Here is a 23617-nt window from a genome sequence, read left to right as displayed (position 1 = left end):
ACAAGATCGCATCGTGGGGGTGTCAATCTGATACAAACCCCTTAAATGCGGTGATCGCCATCGATCGCCACATTTAAGGGGTTAATTGCAAAATCGCCGTGATGGACCAGTGGCCGGCATCAGGGGAGTGTCAGCTGTTGGGGACAGCTGACCTGCCGGCTGTCGGAAACTTCCGGTCAGGACAGTGCTCACCGAGAACGTCTCAGTAACTCTACGTCCTGGTGCGGGAAGTAACCCCTCGCCAGAATGTACAGTTATGTCCTGGTGCGCCTAGGGGTTAAACAGATTTTTTTTAAACTGATAGGTTAAATGGCGGACAGTAGGAAAGTTTTCAGTTTCACCACTACTTACAGAATGTTGACTGGTGTCATCTCCTTTGATTGATCCATCCTCTTCCACCCGGGACAGGTCATCCTGTCCATACGACCTGGACACCAGCCCTCCATTCTCATCTGCAATAGAGAACTGAAGATTTTAAAGGACAGAATAATAAAGACGACGACATCACCCTTCTTACCCTCCCATCCGTTGCAACATGGACACCACCGGCGGAGGGCGGAACACATTAACTTTAATGGGTTCCGTTGGCACTCCATCAGGGTGTCCGTGGTTTTACCGGAAACAATAGCTCAGCATGCTGCACTACTGTTTCCGGTAATTTCTGCTGGATCTGCGACGGAGGCTCCCAATGGAGCCTCCAACGCAGATGTGAACATCCCCATACCAATCACATAGAGAAAAGCTTCCTCTCATTCAGATTTATTAGCTCTTATTTTGCCCTGATGTACACCACCCAGCATAAATTACATATAACAGGAAAAGTAGAAAAAAAAACCCGAATATTCAAACTTAAAATACCGGCAAGCGTGGGCATGTACTGCCTATTAGGAGAGTATAGGGTGTGTAATTCCCTTATTTTATATCACCCTATTGTTTAACATTTATCAAATCCCATTTATATTTTATTCTGGTCTCAACAGCTTTCATTTAGTGTCAGAAGAAGCAGATAAATGGGAATGGAGACGGAAAGTTTAGATCTAGTGTGTAATAACCATACATTCAGGTGTCCACTTAAAGGGGTTTCCAGGCATATATTTTTTTTTTTTTTTTTTTTTAAAAAGCCTTTATTTTCAAACATTTGTTGTACAAAACACCATACAATACACATTACATACCAATCAAGACATTCAGAAAGGAATTAGTACAGTCAATAAGAATCCATCCAAAGCAGATAAATTGCATATACTGGACATAGAAGACCACCATCAGTTAATGCCTAACTGAGACACCGAACATTCATCCCAGTGCTCGGACCTTCCCACCCCCCCCAACTACTGTTATTCAATAAGTAACAATTAGACCACCGTTTCCAGAGTCTCAAATCAACTTGAACAAATTTTACCAAATTTATCAGGGCATCCTCTGCTGAGTTATAGTTTTTGATACATGGGTATATATTTGTTCACCAGTTGCTTCCAATTTGCCAAGCTCGGACCCTCCGTATCCTTCCAGGCCATAATCACAATCTTCCTGGCACAGAAAAGAACAAAACGAAAAATATCTTGTCATAATGGCTCTGTATAACTTCGTTCAGAATGCCCAATAGGCACAACTGAGGGATAACAAGTCATGGAAATTCAAAGTGTGTGCATAGGAATTCCACTAACTCTGATCAAAAGGGGGCAACTCTGGGACACAACCACACACAATGTAAATAAGTACCAACATCCGACTGGCAGCGAAAACAACTATCTGAAGTCAATGCTCCCATCCTCTGAAGTCTGACTGATGTGTAATAGATCCTATGTAAAAACCGAGACTGTATCAAAAAATCCCTAGCACTGACCACTGAATAAATACAAAGAAAGTTCCACCTCCTTCCAGTCCTCCTCTGCCAAGTCAGAAGAGAAAACGTACTATGCACACCAATATGGAGTTATTTATCCAAACAAATTATTTATAGCTAGTGACAGTGCGACGTTTCAGTCAATACCATGACCTTCCTCAGGCACTTTTCGTCAATGCTTTATCCTACGTGGATGGCGCTGTAAGCTTGCTGGGTAACTGGAGCGCCAAGAAGGTCCTCCAACCTAGAGAAACCCACCTGAGATGACATAGATCCAAATTGGGCAAACCAAGCATCCTTGAAATATTAAACCTCTCCTGAAGATCTGAAAAGGATACAAAGCCAGAGTCAACAGTAAACACCGCCAAGGTCCTTCAACCTTGGCGTCGGAAGAGAGAAGACACATCCGCACCAGGCGTCAGAGAGTACAGTGCAGGGAATGTGCAGGTAAGCATAGTAAACTCCCTAGAGACGAGCCTCTTTAAGCTCACACATTTCAACTTAAAAGTTTAATTGAAGCCATAATGAATCTGGACGTGATACAGCAGCCCGAGACCACCAGCGGTCACATAACCTAGGGGGACAGAAAAACCAAAGCACCACATTCACACGGTCAGACACCAGCAGTAACATGAAAAACATTCCCATACAATCAATACTAGTCCCTAACTAACCTAGGGATGTCACGATACCAGAATTTGGACTTCGATACCGATACTTTGTGTAGTATTGCGATTTCGAAACCAATTCGATACTTTGACAACAGTAATAATAAAAAAAAAAGTTCTTCCATTTTCTGATGTGAGGCGCGAGGTGTGATGATGAATTTTGAATGTGCCTCACATTAATAGTAATTAACCCCATCAGGTTTCTCAGTCATAATGGGTTATGGTGTAAGGTACATGATGGGGTTAATTACTATCATTGTGAGGCACATGGAGGTTAAATTCATCACACCTCGCGCCTCACAATAAGTGATAGAAAGCAGTTTTCTATTTTATTTTTTTACAGCGTACACATCATAGATTATGCAAAAAAATTGTTGTGCAGGTTATTACGGCCGCGCCAATACTGAATATGAATATTTTATGTATTGAGACTTATTGTAATGTTTATTGTAAAAAGGGTCTGTGTGTATTTTTTTATTTATCTAACATTACTTTATGTTTTTACTTTATTTTTTAAACTTTAATGTACTGGCATATATCTATATACTGATAGTACACAGGCAGTTGTTAGGACATACCTAAGTATGTCCTAACAACAGGAAATATGGTAGGACAGCCCTGGGGTCCTTCAATGGACCCTGGGCTTTCTGCCCATATATGATATGGCCCTCAATCGCGTCACGGGGATTCCCTGTGACGCGATCCAAGGGGCATCCCCCCTTCTCATTTCCCCCTGAATGCTGCAGTCCACTGTGATCACAGCATTCACGGGAATAACGGCGGAGATGAGAGGTTTCTCTGATCTCCGCCAGCGGGACTGCGGCTGTGTAATACAACCATTGCCCCGCTCCTGACAGGAAGCGCGCGCGCGGTCAGCCTGAGGAGATGCGGCCGGCCCTACACTAATGAGCGGCGGTTCAGGCACTGAAGACAGAACATGGGGGTGTTTTGTAGTGCGCCCGCCATGTTCTGTCTTCAGTGCCACGCCGGCCGCATCGCATCATCCTGACCCCACGCACTTGTTATCAGGACTCCAGAGCGCGGCAATGACTATCACACAGCCGCAGCCCCGCTCTCATACATTCATGTGTTACAATACTGAGCTGTGTGCGGCCACGCAGCTAAGTATCAAAATACTCCCCCCCCCCCCCTCCCACCCGACGGCCCGCGGCCATGGACACTACAACCAGTTGCCCGACCCTTCAAGCTGGAACACAACTTAAACCTTAAAGGAACAGTGTCATCACAATTTTTTTTTTAATATGTTAAAGATGTTAGTGCTTTATTAAAAACGTTTATATTTATTTGTGTGTTTGTGTTTTACTTTTTCTTATTTTTACACTTTTTCTTCTCTATGGGGGCTGCCATTTTTTGTTCCATTTCTGTATGTGTCGATTAACGACACATACAGACATGGAATACGGCAGCCACAGTCCCATAGGGACTGCGAACGGGTCCTGTCCCATCCACTTCTGTGTACGCCGTCTGTGTGGGAACTGCGCATGCGCCGCTCCCACACAGTCCAACTTGAAATTGGCGCCGTCCGGCGCCATTTTCCTGTGGACCGGAAGTCGCGGCCGGACAGTAATATTACTACTTCCGGTCGCGGCTTCCGGACTTGTGCACTTGGACCAGCGGCAGCAGACGGAGCGGACGGGCCGGAGGGAGCCGCGGCGGCAGGAGCAGGTAAGAGATTTCAATGTATGTTCGTGTACATACTACTGTATGTAAACCTACTACACTGTGTGTTAGCTCAAAAAATGGCGACACACAGTGTAGGAGGTTAGACCGTTCAAACCCCTCGTTTATCCTGGCACTAGCCAGGATAAAGGAGGGGGGGGATGCTGAGAGCTCACTAGAGCGAGGGCTTTTTACCCAATTTTGCAATGCTGCAATTTTGGGAATAGCTCCATCTAGTGACCAGCAATGGGAAATATTATAAATTAGAATTAATTTATAATATTTCCTGACTCGTGAAAAAAATAAAAAAAATTTGAACAATGTTTAATCACCTACACACTAAATGTTTAATTAAAAAAAAAAAAACATGTTTTTCTGGCAACACATTCCCTTTAAAGAATTATCGGGGAGGGCAATTTGTCATCTCAGCACCGAGATAAGAGGAGACCTACAAAAGAGGAATTCAGTCAGTCCTGATGGACTAAACAAATACTTTAATTTTGGCTGCTTCTTATGACCTACCAAAAGTTAAAAGACATTAACATTTGAAAAGCAATTTCTCCCGATTACGGCAATACCCCATATGTGGTCATAAACTGCTATTTGGATACCCAGCAAAGTTCTAAAGGGAAGGAGCGCTATTTGGCATGCAAATTTTGATGTATTGGTTTTTGGCCACCATGTCACATGCAAAACCCCTGAGGTACCAGAGTACAGTGGAAGCCCCAAGAAGTGACCCCATTTTGGAAACCCTCAAGGCATTTATCATTTGCCTGGACATATGACAGGGCTCAGTAATGAAGAGCACCATGCGCATATGAGGTCTATTTTGGTGATTTTCACAGAATTGGCCCACATTTGCAGGGCTCTGAGGTCAAATAGTAAAACAAACCCGCAAGTAGTGACTCCCATATTGTAAACTACACCCCTTAGGGCATGTTAAGGGGTGTAGTGAGCATTGTGACCCCACAGGTTATTCTACATTAGAAATTAGTGCCCAGCAGATGGTGCAAAGTGAAAACTGCAGTTTTCCACTGATATGCCAAATTAGTGCACAATATGTTGTGCCCAGTTTGTGCCACTGAAGACAAATACCTCATAAACCGTTAAGCCAGTTCTCCCGGGTATGGCGATGCCATATAAGTGGATGTAAACTGCAGTTTGGTTCAGAAGGGAGGGAGCGCCATTTGGCTTTTGGAGCGCAGATTTTGCTTGGTAATAGTTCTGTTTGGTATTTTGCTGGTATTTCAGTTTATAATGTGGGGGCATCTGTAATCTGTGCGGAGTACATCAGGGGTATAATAATGCGGTAAATAATTAATAACCCGCATATGTGTGCCCGGTGTCGCACTGATAAACGGTGCCAAATCTTTTCCGCTTATCAAACACTCTGCACATTTTTCGTCGCCATATTCTGAGAGCCAGAACTTTTTAATTTTTTCTCCACCGGAGCTGTGTGACGGCTTATTTGTCGCGGGACAATCTGTAGTTTTCATTGGTACCATTTTGGGGTACATGCAATTTTTTTATCACTTTTTATTCCATTTTTTTGGCAAGCAAGGTGACCAAAAGCAAGCAATTCTGACGTTTATTTTTTTTTAAAGTGTTCACCGTGCGCTATAAATGACATTTTACTTTATTCTGCAGGTTGATATGATTACGGCGATACTATATATATATATATATATATATATATATATATATATATATATATATATAGCGTTTTTTTATGGTTTGCAGCATTTGCACATAAAAAAAAAATATCCCTTTTTTGAAAAATAATTTTTTTGTGTCCCCATATTCTGAGAGCCATAACTTTTTTACTTTTGCGTTGACAAGGCTGTGTAAGGGCTTGTTTTTTGCGGAACGGTCTGTAGTTTTGGTACTATTTTGGGGCACGTGCGACTTTTTGATCACTTTTTATTCTATACTTTAGAAGGGATGGTGACCAAAAAAAAAAAATAGCGATTCTGGCATTGCTTTTTTTAATTTCTTTTTGAGGAATACAATAACCGTGTGGAATACAGAAAGTATATTGGAAAACTGCCGCCATTTACATACAACAGCTAGCAATTAACTGCCTACAACTGTGACGTACATAGTCGTTCAGTGCTAGGTATTTGGTAATGATAAATTCATCAGTCAGGGGAGCATTGAGGCCACTGAATCCTTATTTGTTAGTGGAGGAATAATTCAGACTTAAACATTAGAAACTCCTTTTAACATTGTGCCACTGCATTACAATGGGCTGCACGGTTCCGATCCCTGCAAGGCCTGTATAAACTTACTACAAGGGCTTCAATAATGATGATGAGTTCCTTAGCCACATTCAGGGCATTCGGGTGAGCACTTCATCCTTGCCCCGTACGTAGCACATATCCACCCTCTATTATAATCCTCCTCCTCCTCCTCCATCCTCTCCCGCCACAGCTCTATGTCTCACCGTCAACTTCCACATCACTGTCCGGCTCGGGCTCCGAGTCTCCCGCATACACTGCCAGAGACGACAGCACATTCTTCCTATTCGCCGCCATCACTACAGTCGTCGCTCTGACGTCCTCCAGAGCCCGGAAGGAAGGCGAGACGTAGTAACCATGGTAACCGAGGCCAAGTCCTCTTGACGTAATTAGCGTGCGCCGGAACCGGCCGAAGTTCGGAGGAAGTTTGCGGGGAGATTATACTCGGCTGAACAGTCAGTGTTTGTATTGAGGTCACTGTAGAATGAATATATGTACATAACTGGGGGCTAGCTGTCTACAGGGTGGAGGGCAACGACACACGGCGAGATATACAGTTATATCATATGACTCCGTCAGAACGGGTCAAAAAGAGGCATGGCATTGGGTAGGGGCGATAGTGTCATAGGAAAAGTAGCAGCGAGCAAAAGTCAAAGCAACCAAGAACCAGTCACAAAGGAGCGTGGCCGCATGCAGGGGTGAAAGAATAAGTAAAAAATGGGCATTGCCGTGGGAAGGGGCGAAAGAGTTGCTGGGCCGGCGTTAGGGTGGGGCAAACTGCGCTATTGCCCAGTGCTACAATCCTCTCAAGCCCCCCTGCCCACTATAGCCGCCATGGCGCCCCTCAGCATGAGGGAGCCTGAGCTGCTTGGCACATAACATTTATGGGTCGGGCGGCACGGGCCCCCTCATGCACGGTGGCGTCGCTAGCACTCGCGAGGGCCACGGTGCTAGCGCTTGCCAAATTCAATTGTATCTGCGTCATCAGGACGCAGATACAATTGAATAGTATAGGCTGCAGGCTACGTTATTCTTGCAGCCAATAAGGCGCTGGGACGGAGTACCTGCGCAGGCTGGAATGATGTTGTTGCATTACGCTGGCCTACGCAAGGGCCTGCCTGGAGACGTTGGAGCGCTCTGCTGCTGGATCGGGGCTAGGTAAGTACAATTTATTTTATTTATTGGGGGGCAGTGTTGCGCTATCCACTAAGGGGGGCTGTGTGGCGCTATCCACTAAGGGGGTGGGGGCTGTGTGGCGCTATCCACTAAGGGGGTGGGGGCTGTGTGGCGCTATCCACTAAGGGGGGGGGGGGGCTGTGTGGCGCTATCCACTAAGGGGGGGGGGGGGCTGTGTGGCGCTATCCACTAAGGGGGGGGGGGCTGTGTGGTGCTATCCACTAAGGGGGGGGGGGGGCTGTGTGGTGCTATCCACTAAAGGGGGGGGGGCCTGTGTGGCGCTATCCACTAAAGGGGGGGGGGGGCTGTGTGGCGCTATCCACTAAGGGGGGGGGGGCTGTGTGGCGCTATCTACTAGGGGGGCTGTGTGGCGCTATCAGGGGGGGCCTGTGTGGCGCTATCTACTATGGAGGGGGGCTGTGTGGCGCTATCTACTAGGGGGGGCTGTGTGGCGCTATCTACTAGGGGAGGCTGTGTGGCGCTTTCTACTAGGGGGGGCTGTGTGGCGCTATCTACAAGGGGTGCTGTGGCGCTATGTACTCGGGGGGGCTGTGTGGCGCTATGTACACAGGGGGGGGGGGCTGTGTGGCGCTATCTACTAGGGGGGCGGCTGTGTGGCGCTATCTATTATGGGGGGGCTGTGGCGCTATCTACTATGGAGGGGCTGTGTGGTGCTATCTACTAGGGGGGGGCTGTGTGGCGCTATCTACTTGGGGGGGCTGGGTGGCGCTGTCTACTAGGGGGGGCTGTGAGGCGCTGTCTACTAGGGGGGGATGTGAGGCGCTGTCTACTAGGGGGGGCTGTGTGGCGCTGTCTACTGGGGGGGGTGTGTGGCGCTGTCTACTAGGGGGTGTGTGTGGCGCTGTCTACTAGGGAGGCTGTGTGGCGCTGTCTACTAGGGGGGCTGTGTGGCGCTATCTACTGGGGGGGCTCCTTGGTATTATGTACTAGGGGGCTGTGTTGCACTATATGCGGTGTGGCACTATACAGGAGGGATTGCTGTGTGGCACTATCTATAAGGAGGGGATTGTGTGTGGGCAGGGTGCTAACTACAAGGGGGCCTGTGTGTGGCGCTATCAACAGGGGATGCTGTGGCACTATCTGTAGGGGGGCATTATTACTGTGTGGAGGCACAAAGGGGCCACGGTTACTGGGTTATTATTCCGGCATTATTCAGTCACTGTGGTTATGGAGTGTTGGTATTCAGTAACAGTATGGGGTATTATTCGGGCATTATTCAGTCACTATGTGGTTGTGGTGTGGCAGTATTATTCAGTAAAAGTATTGGGGTATTATTCAGTCCCTATGTGGTGGAATTATTCAGTAACAGTAGGGGGTATTATTCAGTCCCTATGTGGTTAAGGTGTGGCGGTATTATTTGGACCTTATACCCCATGCACACGACCGAAAAAATTCTCCTTAATTGCGGACCCGCCTGGTTCTATTGGCCAAGGACACATTTCCGTATCGATACAGATAGGTGTTTGTACCGTAGGACCGTGACGGAAATTATGGAGCATGTCCTACTTTTCGTATTTTACGGGTCGTGCTCCCATTCTTTGTATGGGAGCACGGCACAAAAATGTGGCCCGCGGCCAGCCGTGCCCGCAATTACCGTGTGCATGAGGCCTTATATTGTGTTATTATTGGTAATATTGGTCTAATAATAGTGAGTTGTGTTCAGTGACAGTATGCGGGTAATATTTCACCTGGTATAGTGGTATGATTTAATAACTGTATATGTTTGGTAAACATAGTATTTCAGAGTGCATGTTAAATATAAGATTATAAACTGACATATTTACAGTATGCATCAAATGTCTTTTTCTTAGTAGCATTTTTAAAAGATTATAGACCATATCTTCTACCCTAATGATATGTATATTAAATAATTAAACATTACATTGTCTTCATATCGATAATATTTAACCACTTGCGGACCGCCCATAGACCTTAAACGTCCGGGCGGTCCGTAATTAACTCTGCAGGGCCGTTCTAGAACTTCCTGCAGAGTTAGGCCCTGTTCACACGGAGTCAAAACGCGCCAAAAATGCCTCCCATTAATTTCCATGGGAGGCGGTGGCGGTTTTTCCCGCGAGCTGAAAAACCCTCTTGTGGGAAAAAGAAGCGACGTGCCCTATCTTCGGGCGTCTACGTCTCTGACCTCCCATTGACATCAATGGGAGGCAGAGAAAGCATTTTTCGCTGCGTTTTTGCCTGCAGCGCTCAATGGCGCAGCGAAAAACACGGCAAACGGCGTGCAGGCAGATCTCCAGACAGCTGACATCATGGAGCAATGCCCAGAGACCAATTGGCGTGGTCTCTGAGCATGTGATCACTGTGACAACCTGCCCTAATGATCACAATATTATCCCTGAATATCTATCCTATCTATCTATCTATCTATCCTATCTATCTATCCTATCTATCTATCTATCCTATCTATCTATCTATCTATCCTATCTATCTATCCTATCTATCTATCTATCTCTCATAAATATTGATATATAGTATAGTTTTAGGCTGGGGCTACACGGCGACTTTGGACACGACCAAAGATTACTATCTTCCGTAGCATACATGGCAAGTTATGAAAGTGAATGTAGTTGCGGTAATTTTACCGGACAAAACGATTTTTGGCCACGAGACCTGTGTCGTGGCCAAAGTCATCGTGTAGCCCCAGCCTAGAACTATACTTTATATAAATATATAGTGGGATGGATAGGTAGATAGTGGGATAGGTAGATAATTATAATATAAATACACTACCGTTCAAAAGTTTGGGGTCACCCAGACAATTTTGTGTTTTCCATGAAAACTCACACTTATATTTATCAAATGAGTTGCAAAATGACTAGAAAATATAGTCAAGACATTGACAAGGTTAGAAATAATGATTTTTATTTCAAATAATAATTTTCTCCTTCAAAACTTTGCTTTCGTCAAAGAATGCTCTATTTGCAGCAATTACAGCATTGCAGACCTTTGGCATTCTAGCTGTTAATTTGCTGAGGTAATCGGAAGAAATTTCACCCCATGCTTCCAGAAGGCCCTCCCACAAGTTGGATTGGTTTGATGGGCACTTCTTGCGTACCATATGGTCAAGCTGCTCCCACAACAGCTCTATGTGGTTGAGATCTGGTGACTGCCCTGGCCACTCCATTACAGATAGAATACCAGCTGCCTGCTTCTTCCCTAAATAGTTATTGCATAATTTGGAGGTCTGCTTTGGGTCATTGTCCTGTTGTGGGATGAAATTGGCTCCAATCAAGCGCTGTCCACAGGGTATGGCATGGTGTTGAAAAATGGAGTGATAGCCTTCATTATTCAAAATCCCTTTTACCGTGTACAAATCTCCCACTTTACCAGCACCAAAGCAACCCCAGACCATCACATTACCTCCACCATGCTTGACAGATGGCGTCAGGCACTCTTCCAGCATCTTTTCAGTTGTTCTGCGTATCATAAATGTTCTTCTGTGTGATCCAAACACCTCAAACTTCGATTCGTCTGTCCATAACACTTTTTTCCAATCTTCCTCTGTCCAATGTCTGTGTGCTTTTGCCCATATTAATCTTTTCCTTTTATTAGCCAGTCTCAGATATGGCTTTATCTTTGCCCTGAAGGCCAGCATCCCTGGAGTCGCCTCTTCACTGTAGACGTTGACACTGGCGTTTTGCGTGTACTATTTAATGAAGCTGCCAGTTGAGGACCTGTGAGGCGTCTATTTCTCAAACTAGAGACTCTAATGTACTTGTCTTGTTCCTCAGTTGTGCAGCGGGGCCTCCCACTTCTCTTTCTACTCTGGTTAGAGCCTGTGTGTGTTGTCTTCTGAAGGGAGTAGTACACACCGTTGTAGGAAATCTTCAGTTTCTTGGCAATTTTGTCGCATGGAATAGCCTTCATTTCTAAGAACAAGAATAGACTGTCAAGTTTCACATGAAAGCTCTCTTTTTCTAGCCATTTTGAGAGTTTAATCAAACCCACAAATGCAATGCTCCAGATTCTCAACTAGCTCAAAAGAAGGTCAGTTTTATAGCTCCTCTAAACAGCAAAACTGTTTACAGCGGTGCTAACATAATTGCACAAGGGTTTTCAAGTGTTTTCTAATCATCCATTAGCCTTCTAACACAGTTAGCAAACACAATGTACCATTAGAACACTGGAGTGATGGTTGCTGGAAATGGGCCTCTATACACCTATGTAGATATTGCATTAAAAACCAGACGTTTGCAGCTAGAATAGTCATTTAGCACATTAACAATGTATAGAGTGTATTTCTGATTAATTTAATGTTATCTTCATTGAAAAAAAACGGTGCTTTTCTTGCAAAAATAAGGAAATTTCTAAGTGACCCTAAACTTTTGAACGGTAATGTATATGTGTGTGTCACGTTGGGTGCGTGGACCCACTTGGCCGTACCACTTTGATGGTATAGCAGCTGGCTAACAGGGTACAAGTCAGAGTCAATAGTTCGGATAGGTGTACCTGTGTTAACTTCAGACAGTAGCGAAGACAGGCTCAGATGGGACCTTAGAAGCAGGTAGACACCAGGCGTGGTGTAACCAGGAAGACGTAGTACACAGCACAACACGACTCCAACTCTAAACTGCACTTGAACCATGATAGCACGGGACACAGGTAGCAGGAACGGGAACACTGGGAACTGTAAAACACTTATGGGACCATTTGCAGAGACGAACATAGGTAAATGACAACAACGCTCAGCCAATGCAGGAAGGGGCAGGGCCTTCTTATAGTCCAGGGTGCTCACGGGCTAATTTGGTTATCTAATTCCGGTGCATGCGCTGGCCCTACGGGACACAGAGTGAAGCGGAAGTGAGCGCTGGCGTCTCCGTCGGAGGAGATGTGGGCAAGCGCTCACTGATCCATGGCTGCGGCCGTCAGGAGGTGAGCAAACCTGACGGCCCGCGGCCATGGGTGTTACAGTATCCCCCCTCCTCTGGGGACCAGAGCGATAGAGAAACATCTTCAGGAGGGTAGGGGCATTGAGGTTCTCCTCTGTCTCCCAGGAGCTCTTTTCAGGACCAAACCCCCTCCAATCCACCAAATAAAAAGTTCTTCCTCCCACTCTCTTGTTGTCCAGGATCTCCTTAACCTCAAATGTATCTGATGGACCGCTGGGAGCAACTGCAGGACTAGGAATCTTGGAGTAGCGGTTCAGAACCACAAGCTTCAGAAGGAAGACATGAAAGGAGTTGGGGATCTTGAGGGTCGGGGGCAGCCGAAGCTTGTAGGTAACAGGGTTGATCTGCTGCAAGATCTCAAAGGGTCCGAGGAACCTGGGAGCAAATTTGTATGATGGCACCCTCAGCCGGATATTTCTGGAGGACAGCCAGACCTTGGTGCCTGGAAGAAACTGGGGAGGTTCTCTTCTCCTTGTGTCTGCTTTACGTTTCATGCGGTCGACTGCCAGCAGAATAGAGGATCGGGTCTGCTGCCAGATCTGCAGGAAGTCCCTCAAAAGCAGAGTCAGCTCTGGGCACTTCGGACATAACGGATACCGGGAGAGGAATTTGTGGATGTTGGTCGTAGACGATGAAGAACGGTGTAGTAACTAGTATGGTTATTGTACGAGAACTCGGCCCAAGGAAGAAGCTGCATCCAGTCATCATGCTGCTTGGAGATGAAGTGTCGTATGTAGTTCTCCATGATCTGATTGATTCTCTCGACCTGACCATTGGACTGTGGATGGTAGGCTGAGGAAAAGTCCAACTTTACATTGAGGAGTTTACAGAGGGCTCTACAGAACCTTGAGGTGAAATGAACACCCCGATCAGATACAATATGCCAAGGTAAGCTGTGCAGGTGGAAGATCTGTTGGAGGAAGAGGTTGGCCAGTCGAGAGGCAGAAGGTAGACCGGTCAGCGGAACGAAGTGAGCCATCTTCGAAAATCCACCACCACACAGACCGTACTGCATCCAGCAGAGGGAGGCAGATCCGTAACAAAGTCCATTGCTATATGCTGCCAGGGAGCATCAGGCAGCGGCTGGAGCAGGCCAGCATGTCTATTGCAGCCTATCTATTTGTCGTCTCCTATTATGGCATGCTGCCTCTTCCTCTTGTTCTTGTCTGCATATTGTGGGATCTCCAAGTTGGATTCCTGGAAGTTGGCACCCGTTTGCCCTGGAGGCTTTTTGTTCTGTTGTGGTGCTCATAGCTCTAAGCTTTGGCTCTACTGTCCATATATGGTTAGTGACGCTAGGGGCTCCTCCAAGAGCGGAATCTCCAGCCAGAGCCTCGGCACGCTCCATGAGGAGTGAATGGCAGAGCAGGGTTCGGATAGATTCCTGCTCTGCCAAAGTATTCAATTGTATCTGCGTCCTGAGGAGGCAGATACACTTAAATATGGTAGTTGCCGGGACATGTCCGGAACAGTAATTTGCTTGGACTGTCTCTGTAAATTTGGGACAGTCCTGGCAAATTTGAGACTGTTAGCAACTACGCTCTCTGCCCTCACAGACACTGCCTCTATTTACAGCTGCCTGCATGCCCCTCTATTACACGGTCTAAGGTGATGCTGTAAATACTCACTGTCTGCTACGGCGTTACAGGTCTGTTACATAGACACTGCTCTGCTGCCAGCATGGGAAACACACCTCCTTCAGAGACTGGAAGAGAGGGAGGGACGAGCCAGGGAGCTGAAGAGATATGGGATGTCCAGTACTACAGGGAGGGGGAGAGGGGAAGCTTGTGTGGGAAGTCACACAAGCTGGAGAAAACTTTTATTGCTCTTAGGCTGAATTCACACGAACGTAGCCCACCTCGGACCTGAAAAACTGCAGTCTATGGAGGGAATGCGTGACACGCAGTAAAATGTCCTATTTCTTCACGGACCGTTCACACGTTACGTTGAAACAACGGTCGTGTGAACGGCCCCATTGAAATACATGGGTCCATGTGGCGGCCGTTTTAACGGCCGTCACACGGACGAGATTCACGTTCGTGTGAATGAGCCCTAAGCCCTTTTTCACACAGTGCATTATTGGTGTAGTAAAAGGAGAGGAAGTATATACGAAAAATTCGACTTCTCATTTTTTTTTTTCCATCAACTCTCCCTTTATGATTCACACCTGATTTTGGCTTCAGACACGGCATTTAAAAACCTGATCAAAACCTACACGTGTGAATACACTCTAATGTTATATTCAGATGTTGAGGTGCGGTTAAAACCGCGTTAATCACAAAAACGCACTGAGAAGCGCGTCAAAAATTCAAGCGAGTAGTTAGTGCACACAACGTGTTTTTTACGCAAGCGTATTTAAAAATGCGTTGCGTAAATAAGCGTCGGCAAGTCTTTGGCGCTTAAAAAGCGCCTGATTCCTATAGTCAATGATAGTCCTAATTACGCACCAACAAAGACACACAGAAAGCACGCACAAAACGCGTAAAAAACCACAACGAAGACGCATCAAAAACGCCTGTGTATTAAAAGGCACTTTACAAAAACGCTAGCGTTTTTTTCACACATTTACACGTCGTTTATTTTAGTGCCATGTGAACAAGGCCTATTTGTAGTTAACCACATTTGATGCGTTTTTCAATTCAGTTCAGGTAAAAAAAAAAATGTTGAATACTCCCGAAAGGTTCTAGTACAGCTGCAGGTTTTGTTCAGGGTTTTATATGCAGTTTTTGCAGCCAAAACCAGGTGTGGATCATAGGGAAAGAAAGTATAAGACTTGCGTTCAAATGTTGTGATCAGAATGTATTCTTTGCCACGAACCAAGGCAAAACTGCACCTCTTTGCTGCGATTTTGCAAAAATGGTGTGGTTTTTCCACGATTCGCAGCAAAAAATGCATTTTGACCTTTGCATGAGAACCCAGCCAAAAGGACAAATACTATTACGCATCTTATTTGAATCCAAAATGTGGATTTTGTCGCAGATTTTACCCGCTGCAAGTCTTCAACATGGTAGGCATACTGCGGATTTTAAAATTCACAGCATGCCCTTGAATTCTGCACAGATTTTTTCCACTGGGGTTACTCTGCCAGTTTGCACAGATGTGGCACAGAACCAGTGCCTTTGCAGGGTATGCACTTTAAACTATACACCTGATGTAACTTATAGGAAGTTTGAGTGCTGAAACGCGTAGGGTGTTGATCACTAGTGGATAGTGTAAAGAGTCAGCCAATCAATGGAGTAAGATAATGACAAGCTGGTTAGGAAAGTCTCTGGAGAAAGAAAGTAATATTCTTGTCACTGTCAATTCTACTTCTGCTACTACTCAATTACCTATCCAAGCCTGTGTTATGGTCAGTGTGGACCCAGGACTTTACCAATTTTTAATGAATACCTACTAATCATCTTTGTCAGGCATATTTTTTCAGGATCGACTATTAGGCCAGTTTCATACAAGTGTAAGGGTATGTTCACACGGCAAACTAAAAATGCACTTCTTTTTACGAGGCATTTTTTTAAGGGCTGTTTTTTTCACACAGCTGCGTAAAAAAAACACCCTGTCGGAACGAACCACTGTTTTTCCCTGCAGATGTTGAAGGCGTTCAGCCTCTGTATTTTTAGCCGTTTTTAGGGGCGTTTACGGCCTGAAAAACGGCTGAAAATAGGCCGTGTGAACATACCCAAAGTATTCAAAGAATTCATATACGAAGGCAGGGACTTTATTTCTAGGTATTTTTTTCTTATGCTTTTGATGTTAATGTACAATTTGTTTTGTTTATTAGTGTTTTATACGTTGCTGGCTTCATAGTCTCTTTCTAGCTGTGTTGGGCAGGACTATTCGGATTAGTACTGACTGCTGATCTGTTTGTTACAGGACTATTCTGTGTCATCCAGAGAGATGAGCACCCAGTCTTCCTCCTCATCATCATCAACAAAAAACGATAAATGCAAAGTTATTTCCACCCTGAAGAAAGTTTTTGGATTTAACGCTTTCCGGTCAGATCTGCAAGAAAATGCAACACGCACTGTTGTTAAAGGTGACTTATATGTGTTTCTCTACCACATACACAGATCAGCCATAACATTAAAATCACTGACAGGTGAAGTGAATAAAATAGATTATATTGTTACAATAGCGCCTGTCAAGGGGTGGGATATATTAGGTCGCAATTGAACAGTCAGTTCTTGAAGTTGATGTGTTGGAAGCAGGAAAAATGGGCAAATGTAAGGAGTCCATTTGACAACGGCCATGGCTAGATGTCTGATTGAGAGCATCTCCAGAAACGGCAGGACTCGTGGGGTGTTTCCAGTGTAATTAGTATTCGTATTCCGTGGTTAGTACCTACCAAAAGTGAAAGGACAGAATTCTTAATGTCATGGGTGCCCAAGGTTCATTAATGTGTGAGGGGAACGAAGCGTTACTGTAACGTAAACTGCTGTATTTTTATTTTTTTTTGCTGGCTATGGTAGAAAGGGGAAAGAACACACAGTGCATCGCAGCTTCTGGCATAGCCGCAAGACCCATGTTCACTTCTGAAAGCAACTACAATACATTTCTATACATGTGAAAACTTACTTTTTCCTTTTTGGTTTTTGTCTCAAATTAGTTTTACCCTTGTAGTCACGGCAAGATTGTGATTTTGTGGGCTGGGAGCCAGTTGGGCACACGTGACTCCTTTTCAGCTGTAGGTTTCAGCAAGTTCTACTAGGCTGAGCATGTTCCTAGTGCACACAAGACCCGCCCCCCTTACCGCAGCGGCATCACTGCCATAACGTCTGTCTTCTCTTGCTTCTTAACCCCTTCAGGACGAAGCCGATTTTTCAAATCTGACGTGTCACTTTATGTGGTAATAACTCTGGAATGCCCTTACCTATCCAAGTGATTGTTTTCTCGTGACATATTGTACTTTATGTTAGGGAAAGAATTTGGTCGATAAGTTCAATATTTATTTGTAAAAAAAAAACACCCAAGATTTAGAGAAAATTAGCAAAAATTTGCATTTTTCTAAATGTCAATGTATCTACTTGTTAAACAGATAGTAATACCACACAAAATACTTACTAGTTTATATTTCCCATATGTCTACTTTATGTTTGCACCGTTTTTTTAACATTCTTTTATTTTTCTAGGACGTTACAAGGCTTAGAACTTTAGCAGAAATTTCTCATATTTCCAAGAAAATTTCAAAAGCCTATTTTTTTTTAGGGACCAGTTCAGTTCTGAAGTGGCGTTAAATGCCTTATATAATAGAAAGTCCCCATAAATCACCCCATTTTGAAAACTGCACCCCTTAAGGTATTCAAAACAGCATTCAGAAAGTGTTTTAACCCTTTAGGCGTTTCACAGGAATTAAAGCAAAGGTGAAATTTACAAATTTCATTTTTTTTTTGCCAAAATTCATATGTTATACATTTTTTTTCTGTACCACAGAAGGTTTTACTCGAGAAATGCAACTTCATATTTATTGCCCAGACACCGGCCTCCGAAGCAAAGGTGCACCTAGTGGATTTTGGGGCCTCCTTTTTTTAGAATATATTTTAGGCACCATGTCAGGTTTGAATAGGTCTTGTGGTACCAAAACAGTAAAGACCCCCCAAAAGTGACCCCATTTTGAAAACTACACCCCTCAAGGAATTTATCTAGGGGTTTAGTTAACATTTTGAACCCACAGTTTTTTTTGCTAAATTTTATTTGAATTAGTATGTGAAGATGAAAATCTACTTTTTTTTGTGAAAAAACATAGAAATTGTAAATTTTTACAAGGAATAAAGTAGAAAAAAAACAACATATGTAAAGCGATTTCTTCCAATTTTAGCAATATGTGGTAATAAACTGCTGTTTGGACCCACAGCAAAGCTCAGAAGAGAAGGAGCACCATTTGGATTTCAGATTTTGCTGGAATAGTTTTCAGTGCCATGTCGCGTTTGCAATGCACTGAACGGATCAAAACCGTGAAAACCCCCAAAAGTGACCCCATTTTGGAAACTACACACCTCAAGGAATTTTTCTAGGGGTAAAGTTAGCATTTTGACCCCACAGTTGTTTTGCTGAATTCATTGGAATTAGTCTGTAAAGATAAAAATCTACTTTTTTTCTGAAAAAACGTAGCCATTTTTTACAAGGAATAAAGGCGTAAAAACACCCCAACATTTGTCAAACAATTTCTCCCGATTACGTAAATACGCCATATGTGGTAATAAACTGCTGTTTGGACCCACAGTGGGGCTTAGAAGGGAAGGAGCGCTATTTGGCTTTTGGAGCTCAAATTTAGCTGGAATAGTTTTTGGGTGTCATGTCGAATTTGCAAAACAGTGGAAGCCCCCAAAAGTAACCCCATTTGGGGAACTACACCACTTAAGGAATCTATCTAGGGGTATAGTGAGCATTTAGACCCCACAGGTCTTTTGCAGAATTTATTAGAATTAAGCTGTGAAAATGAATAACATTATTTCCAATAAAATGTAATTTTTCATCAAAATTTCTTACTTTCACATGGAGCAAAATACCCCATTTTGTTGCCCAATTTCTCCTAAGTGCAGCAATACTCCTAAGTGCAGCAATTTGTGGCGAAAAACTGCCGTTTGGGCCCATGGGAGGCCTCAGAAGGGAAGGAGCGCTGTGTGTTCTTTGGAGTCCAGATTTTGCTGGATTGGTTTTTGGGTGCCATGTCGCATTTGCAGAGCCCCAGAGGAATCAAAGCAATGGAAACCCACCAGAAGTGACACCATTTTGGAAACTACACCCCTCAAGGAATTCATTTATGGGTGTTGTAACTATTTAGACCCTACAGTATTTTCACAGAATTTATTTGAATTGAGCTGTGAATTAAACATTTTTTTAATTTTTTCCAATAACATGTAGTTTTGGCTCAACATGTCTTATTTTCACAAGAAATAAAATACCCCATTTTGTTGCCCAATTTGTCCTATTTGTGGTGATAAACTGCCGTTTGGGCCCATTGGAGGGCTCAGACGGAAAGGACCACCAGTTGGCCTGCTGGGGATTTTCTGGTGCAATGTCATGTATGCAGAAGCCCCTGAGGTATCAGTACAGTTGAAATCCCCGATAAGTGACCCCGTTTTAAAAAAAAAATACACCCCTTAAAGCATTCATTTTGACCCGAGACATACGCCCCATAAACTGTAATGTGGGTTATCTTGGGTATGGCAATACCCTCAATGTGGCTGTTAACAGCTGCCTGGGCACACAGCAGGGCTCAGAAGGGAAAGATGAGGGGGATAAGCTGTGCGTAGTGCATCAGGGTAAGTAAAACTGGGGTCAATTAAAAATCAAGGGATGTATGATAAATTTTAAAACACTCTTTCATACAGAGCCCTGGTTTTTCAGGACACGTGTCACTTTGATATATTGTGTCCTCCCATATCCCCCTCTTATAGCAGACTTTGCACCTCTTTTGACTTTTTCCCTTCTTGCCAGTTTGGGGAACTTGGGGAAAGTGTTGCCCTGGTATGATGCGTGAGGCCCCGCTTCCAGAAGTACTGGGTGCCCCCCCCTTCTTGGTCCCTAAAGATTAGGTTCTTGATAACCACCTCTTGAAATTCCAGGAAAGTTCCCGTCTGGCCTGCACATCGATGTAGCACGTACACATTGTACAATGCCATCTGTATGATGTGCACGGCCAGCTTCTTATACCACAACGCATGGCGGTGTAGGGCTTCAGGACTTGATCTGACAAGTCCACCCCTCCCATGTACCTATTATAGTTCAGGATGCAGTCTGGTTTTGGGGTCTCTGTACTGGTACCTCGTACGGTACGTGGGTACTGGTGTGGCCATGTATTGTTGTCAATACAAGGACATCTCTCTTATCCTTGTACTTGACACACAATATGTTGTTGCTCTCACCCCTTCTGAGTGTTTGCCCAAGCAGTGTCTTAGGGAGGCCTAGATTTCTTCTAGCAGTGCCGCATGCCGCAGGACTTCTGGAATCGAGGCAGTTGAAGAGTGGGACGCTGATATAAAAATTATCCATGTAGAGGTGGTAACCCTGGTCAAGCAGTGGGTGCACCAAATCCCACACAATTTTTGCATTAACTCCCAGTAAGGGGGGGGCATTCTGGGGGCTGAATACTGGTGTCCTTCGCTTCATATATCCTAAATTTGTACGTATATGATGCACTCTCGCACAGCTTATACATCTTCACACCATACCTTGCCCTCTTACTCAACAGATACTGGCGGTATTGAAGCCTCCCTTTAAAATGTACCAAGGACTCATCAATAGAAATACAATTCTCGGGGGTGTATGCTTGAGAAAACCGGGCACTGAAATAGTCTAATAGGGGTCTCTCTTTATACAAACGGTCAAACTGGAGTCGTCTCGGGGTGGGCACGGCTCATTATCAGTATAATGTAAGAAGCGAAGTATTGCCTCATTTTTTTATTTTTTTTAGGTTCAGCTCTGAAGTTGCTTTGAGGAGCCTATATATTAGAAACCCCCTATCAAACACCCCATTTTAGAAATTAGACCCTCAAAGTATTCACAACAGCATTTAGATAGTTTATTAACCCTTTAGGTGTTTCACAGGAATTTAGAGCAAAGTAGAGGTGAAATTTACATATTGATTTCTTTTTGTCAGTAAATCCTTTTTATACCATTTTTTTTCTATAACACAAAAGGTTTTACCAGAGAAACGCAACTCAATATTTATTGCCCAGATTCTGCAGTTTTGAGAAATATCCCACATGTGGCCCTAGTGTGGTAAAGGACTGAAGCACCGGCCTCCGAAGCAAAGGAGCACCTAGCGGATTATGAGACCTCCTTTTTATTAGGCACCATGTCCGGTTTGAAGAGGTCTTGTGGTGCCAAAACAGTGGAAACCCCCCAAAAGTGACCGCATTTTGTAAACTAGACCCCTTGAGGAATTCATTGTAGTTTTCATGGGGTGCCTCAGACTTTTTAATCAGTTTTTATTCTATTTTTAAGAGGCATGGTGACTACAAAACAGCAATTCTACTATTGTTTTTTTATTTTATTTTTTACAGCGTTCACCGTGCGCTATAAATGACATTCACTTTATTCTGCGGGGCGTTACGATTACGGCGATACCAGATGTTTATAGTTTTTATTTTATGTCTTATGGCGTTTGCACAATAAAATACTTTTTTTGTAAAAAATCATTAACTTTTTGTTACCTTATTCTAAGAGCCATAATTTTTTTTATTTTTCCATCAAGAAAGCCGTGTGAGGACTTGTTTTTTGCGTAACGAACTGTAGTTTCGATCAGTACAATTTTTAGGTACATGCGACTTTTTGGTCCATTTTTTGGGAGGTGAAGTGACCAAACAATTGTGATTCTGGTACGGTTTATTATTATTTTCTTTTATGGCGTTCACCACGCGGGATAAATAACTACATCATTTTGTAGTTCAGGCCGTTAAGGACGCGGCCATGCCAAATATGTGTAGTTTGTTTGTTTATTTTTATTAATAATAAAGGACTGATAATGGAAAAAGGGGGATTTTTACTTTTATCACTTTTAAAACTTTTATTTTCTTATTTTTACACAAATTTATTTAAACTTTTTTACACTTTTTTACTTTGTTCCACTAGGGAACTTGAGGACAGGAGGCCCCGATCGCTATTCTAATATGCTGCACTACACACGTAGTGCAGTGTATTAGAGCTGTCAGCTACTCGCCTTTGTCAGGACCCACTAAGCTTCCGTGGATGGCATATCCGGATGCCATTGTTAGGCCTCCGGTTGCCATAGCCACCATCACCGCCCACTATCATGTAGCGGGCCGTCGATAGTGGTTTAATCCCTAAGAAGCCGCGATTGCTATTGAACGTGGCTTGTAAGGGGGTAATCGGCGGGGACCTCCGCGATGGGTTCCTGCACACTGAGCTGTGATAGCCTGCTGTCGGAAACAGCAGGTATCGCAGCTCAAACACGCGCCGGGGAAAGATGGCTCCGTGTTCACTCAGGTCAGTACTATTACTGTATTGATTTGGTTTACTCCTTCCTGAGATGGTTTTTGGCAGCATGGGCGATGCGTCTGTGGCTTCCACTGCGCCTGCGCGTTCGTTATTGATGCGGTCGATGTTGGTTCCGGGTTGTCAGCTGACAGCTTGGAGTCACATGGACAGGCGTCACGAATTCGGGTGGTGAGTGTGATTGGCTGGTTCGTTTAGCGCTGCCGAGAACAGGGGGAGGAGTCTAGGTGTTTATAGTAACTCAGAGTCCCGAAATGAAGCATGCCGCTGACATCTATGCGAGCATCCTTCCGTGATGTACAGCAGAATATCTGCTGCTGAATAAATATCGCTGGCATCCTGGCCAGAGTGACCAAGATACAGACCCCTGAGGATAAGTATTGAAACGCGTAGGGTCGGTTGAAATGAGGAATTTTTTAGCATAGGGAACAGTAGCATTGTTGTATACCTAGCATTAGGAGTTTCCGGTGCGGTTATCACGGACTCTGGTGTGTTTTGGGGTCTAAACTATTGTTATGTCCATGTTCAAATGCTGATTCCGGATGAATATCTATATAAACACTGAGTCATAGAGGGTTCACCAATTGAATCTGTACTCAGTATTTACTGTTTAATACGTTTTTAATACACACGGTGGGGCTTTTTCACAGTGGTGAGTGTACCCCTGTTTTTAGCGAGTTATTAAATAAAAGGTATATTTTACTCAATTGTCACTTCAGTGAAATCAGTACTATTACTGAGCTGAGCGAGAACGATGTACTCAGCCCGACGTAATAGTACTGAGGTGTTAATAATAATTTTATACATTTTGAAGTACATTTTGTTTTCCTCGACCAAGCCAGGTTTTCAGGGCCTCATAGGTGTCAGAATGATGGAAACCCCCACAAATGACCCCATTTTGAAAACTACACCTTAAGGTATTTATCTTGGGGTGTAGTGAGTATTTTGACCCCACAGTTTTTTTGTGAGAATTCATGCAAAGCAGGTGAGAAAAAATAAAATTCCACTTTTTTCATAAATGTGTCATTGTAAAGAGAGCTTTCTTTGTAAAGCGAACACGAGAATGAAGAAACACACCCCATAATCTATCACCCTGTTTCTCCTGTTTTCAAAAATACCCCTATTGCG

General features: G+C 44.1%; 2 protein-coding genes across 6 annotated transcripts in view; one reads left to right on the top strand and one right to left on the bottom strand.

Annotated features, from left to right (window-relative positions):
- SAP30BP (SAP30 binding protein) overlaps positions 1-6786 on the bottom strand; it is a 56439-nt gene extending 49653 nt beyond the window's left edge. For both annotated transcript variants that reach the window (XM_075846049.1, XM_075846050.1), the window contains exons 1-2: positions 6638-6786; positions 352-452 (exon numbers count right to left, since the gene is read on the bottom strand). In XM_075846049.1, the coding sequence (XP_075702164.1) occupies positions 352-452; positions 6638-6728 (192 nt within the window). In that variant the 5' untranslated portion in view covers positions 6729-6786. The remainder of the gene's footprint in view (positions 1-351; positions 453-6637) is intronic.
- The window catches only part of RECQL5 (RecQ like helicase 5), a 123082-nt gene continuing 106245 nt past the window's right edge, over positions 6781-23617 (top strand). The window contains exons 1-2 of one of the 4 annotated variants that reach the window (XM_075846045.1): positions 6781-6886; positions 16406-16568. In XM_075846045.1, coding sequence (XP_075702160.1) covers positions 16430-16568 — 139 coding nt within the window. In that variant the 5' untranslated portion in view covers positions 6781-6886; positions 16406-16429. Of the gene's footprint in view, positions 6905-6978; positions 7039-16405; positions 16569-23617 lie in introns of those variants that run through there. The other 3 variants (XM_075846046.1, XM_075846047.1, XM_075846048.1) reach the window with 3 other exon arrangements.

The sequence above is a fragment of the Rhinoderma darwinii genome, chromosome 13 (assembly GCF_050947455.1).
Source record: "Rhinoderma darwinii isolate aRhiDar2 chromosome 13, aRhiDar2.hap1, whole genome shotgun sequence".
Classification (NCBI taxonomy): Eukaryota; Metazoa; Chordata; class Amphibia; order Anura; family Rhinodermatidae; genus Rhinoderma; species Rhinoderma darwinii.
Note: the sequence above shows the minus strand (reverse complement) of the source record. Positions and strands in the feature narration are given on the sequence as shown.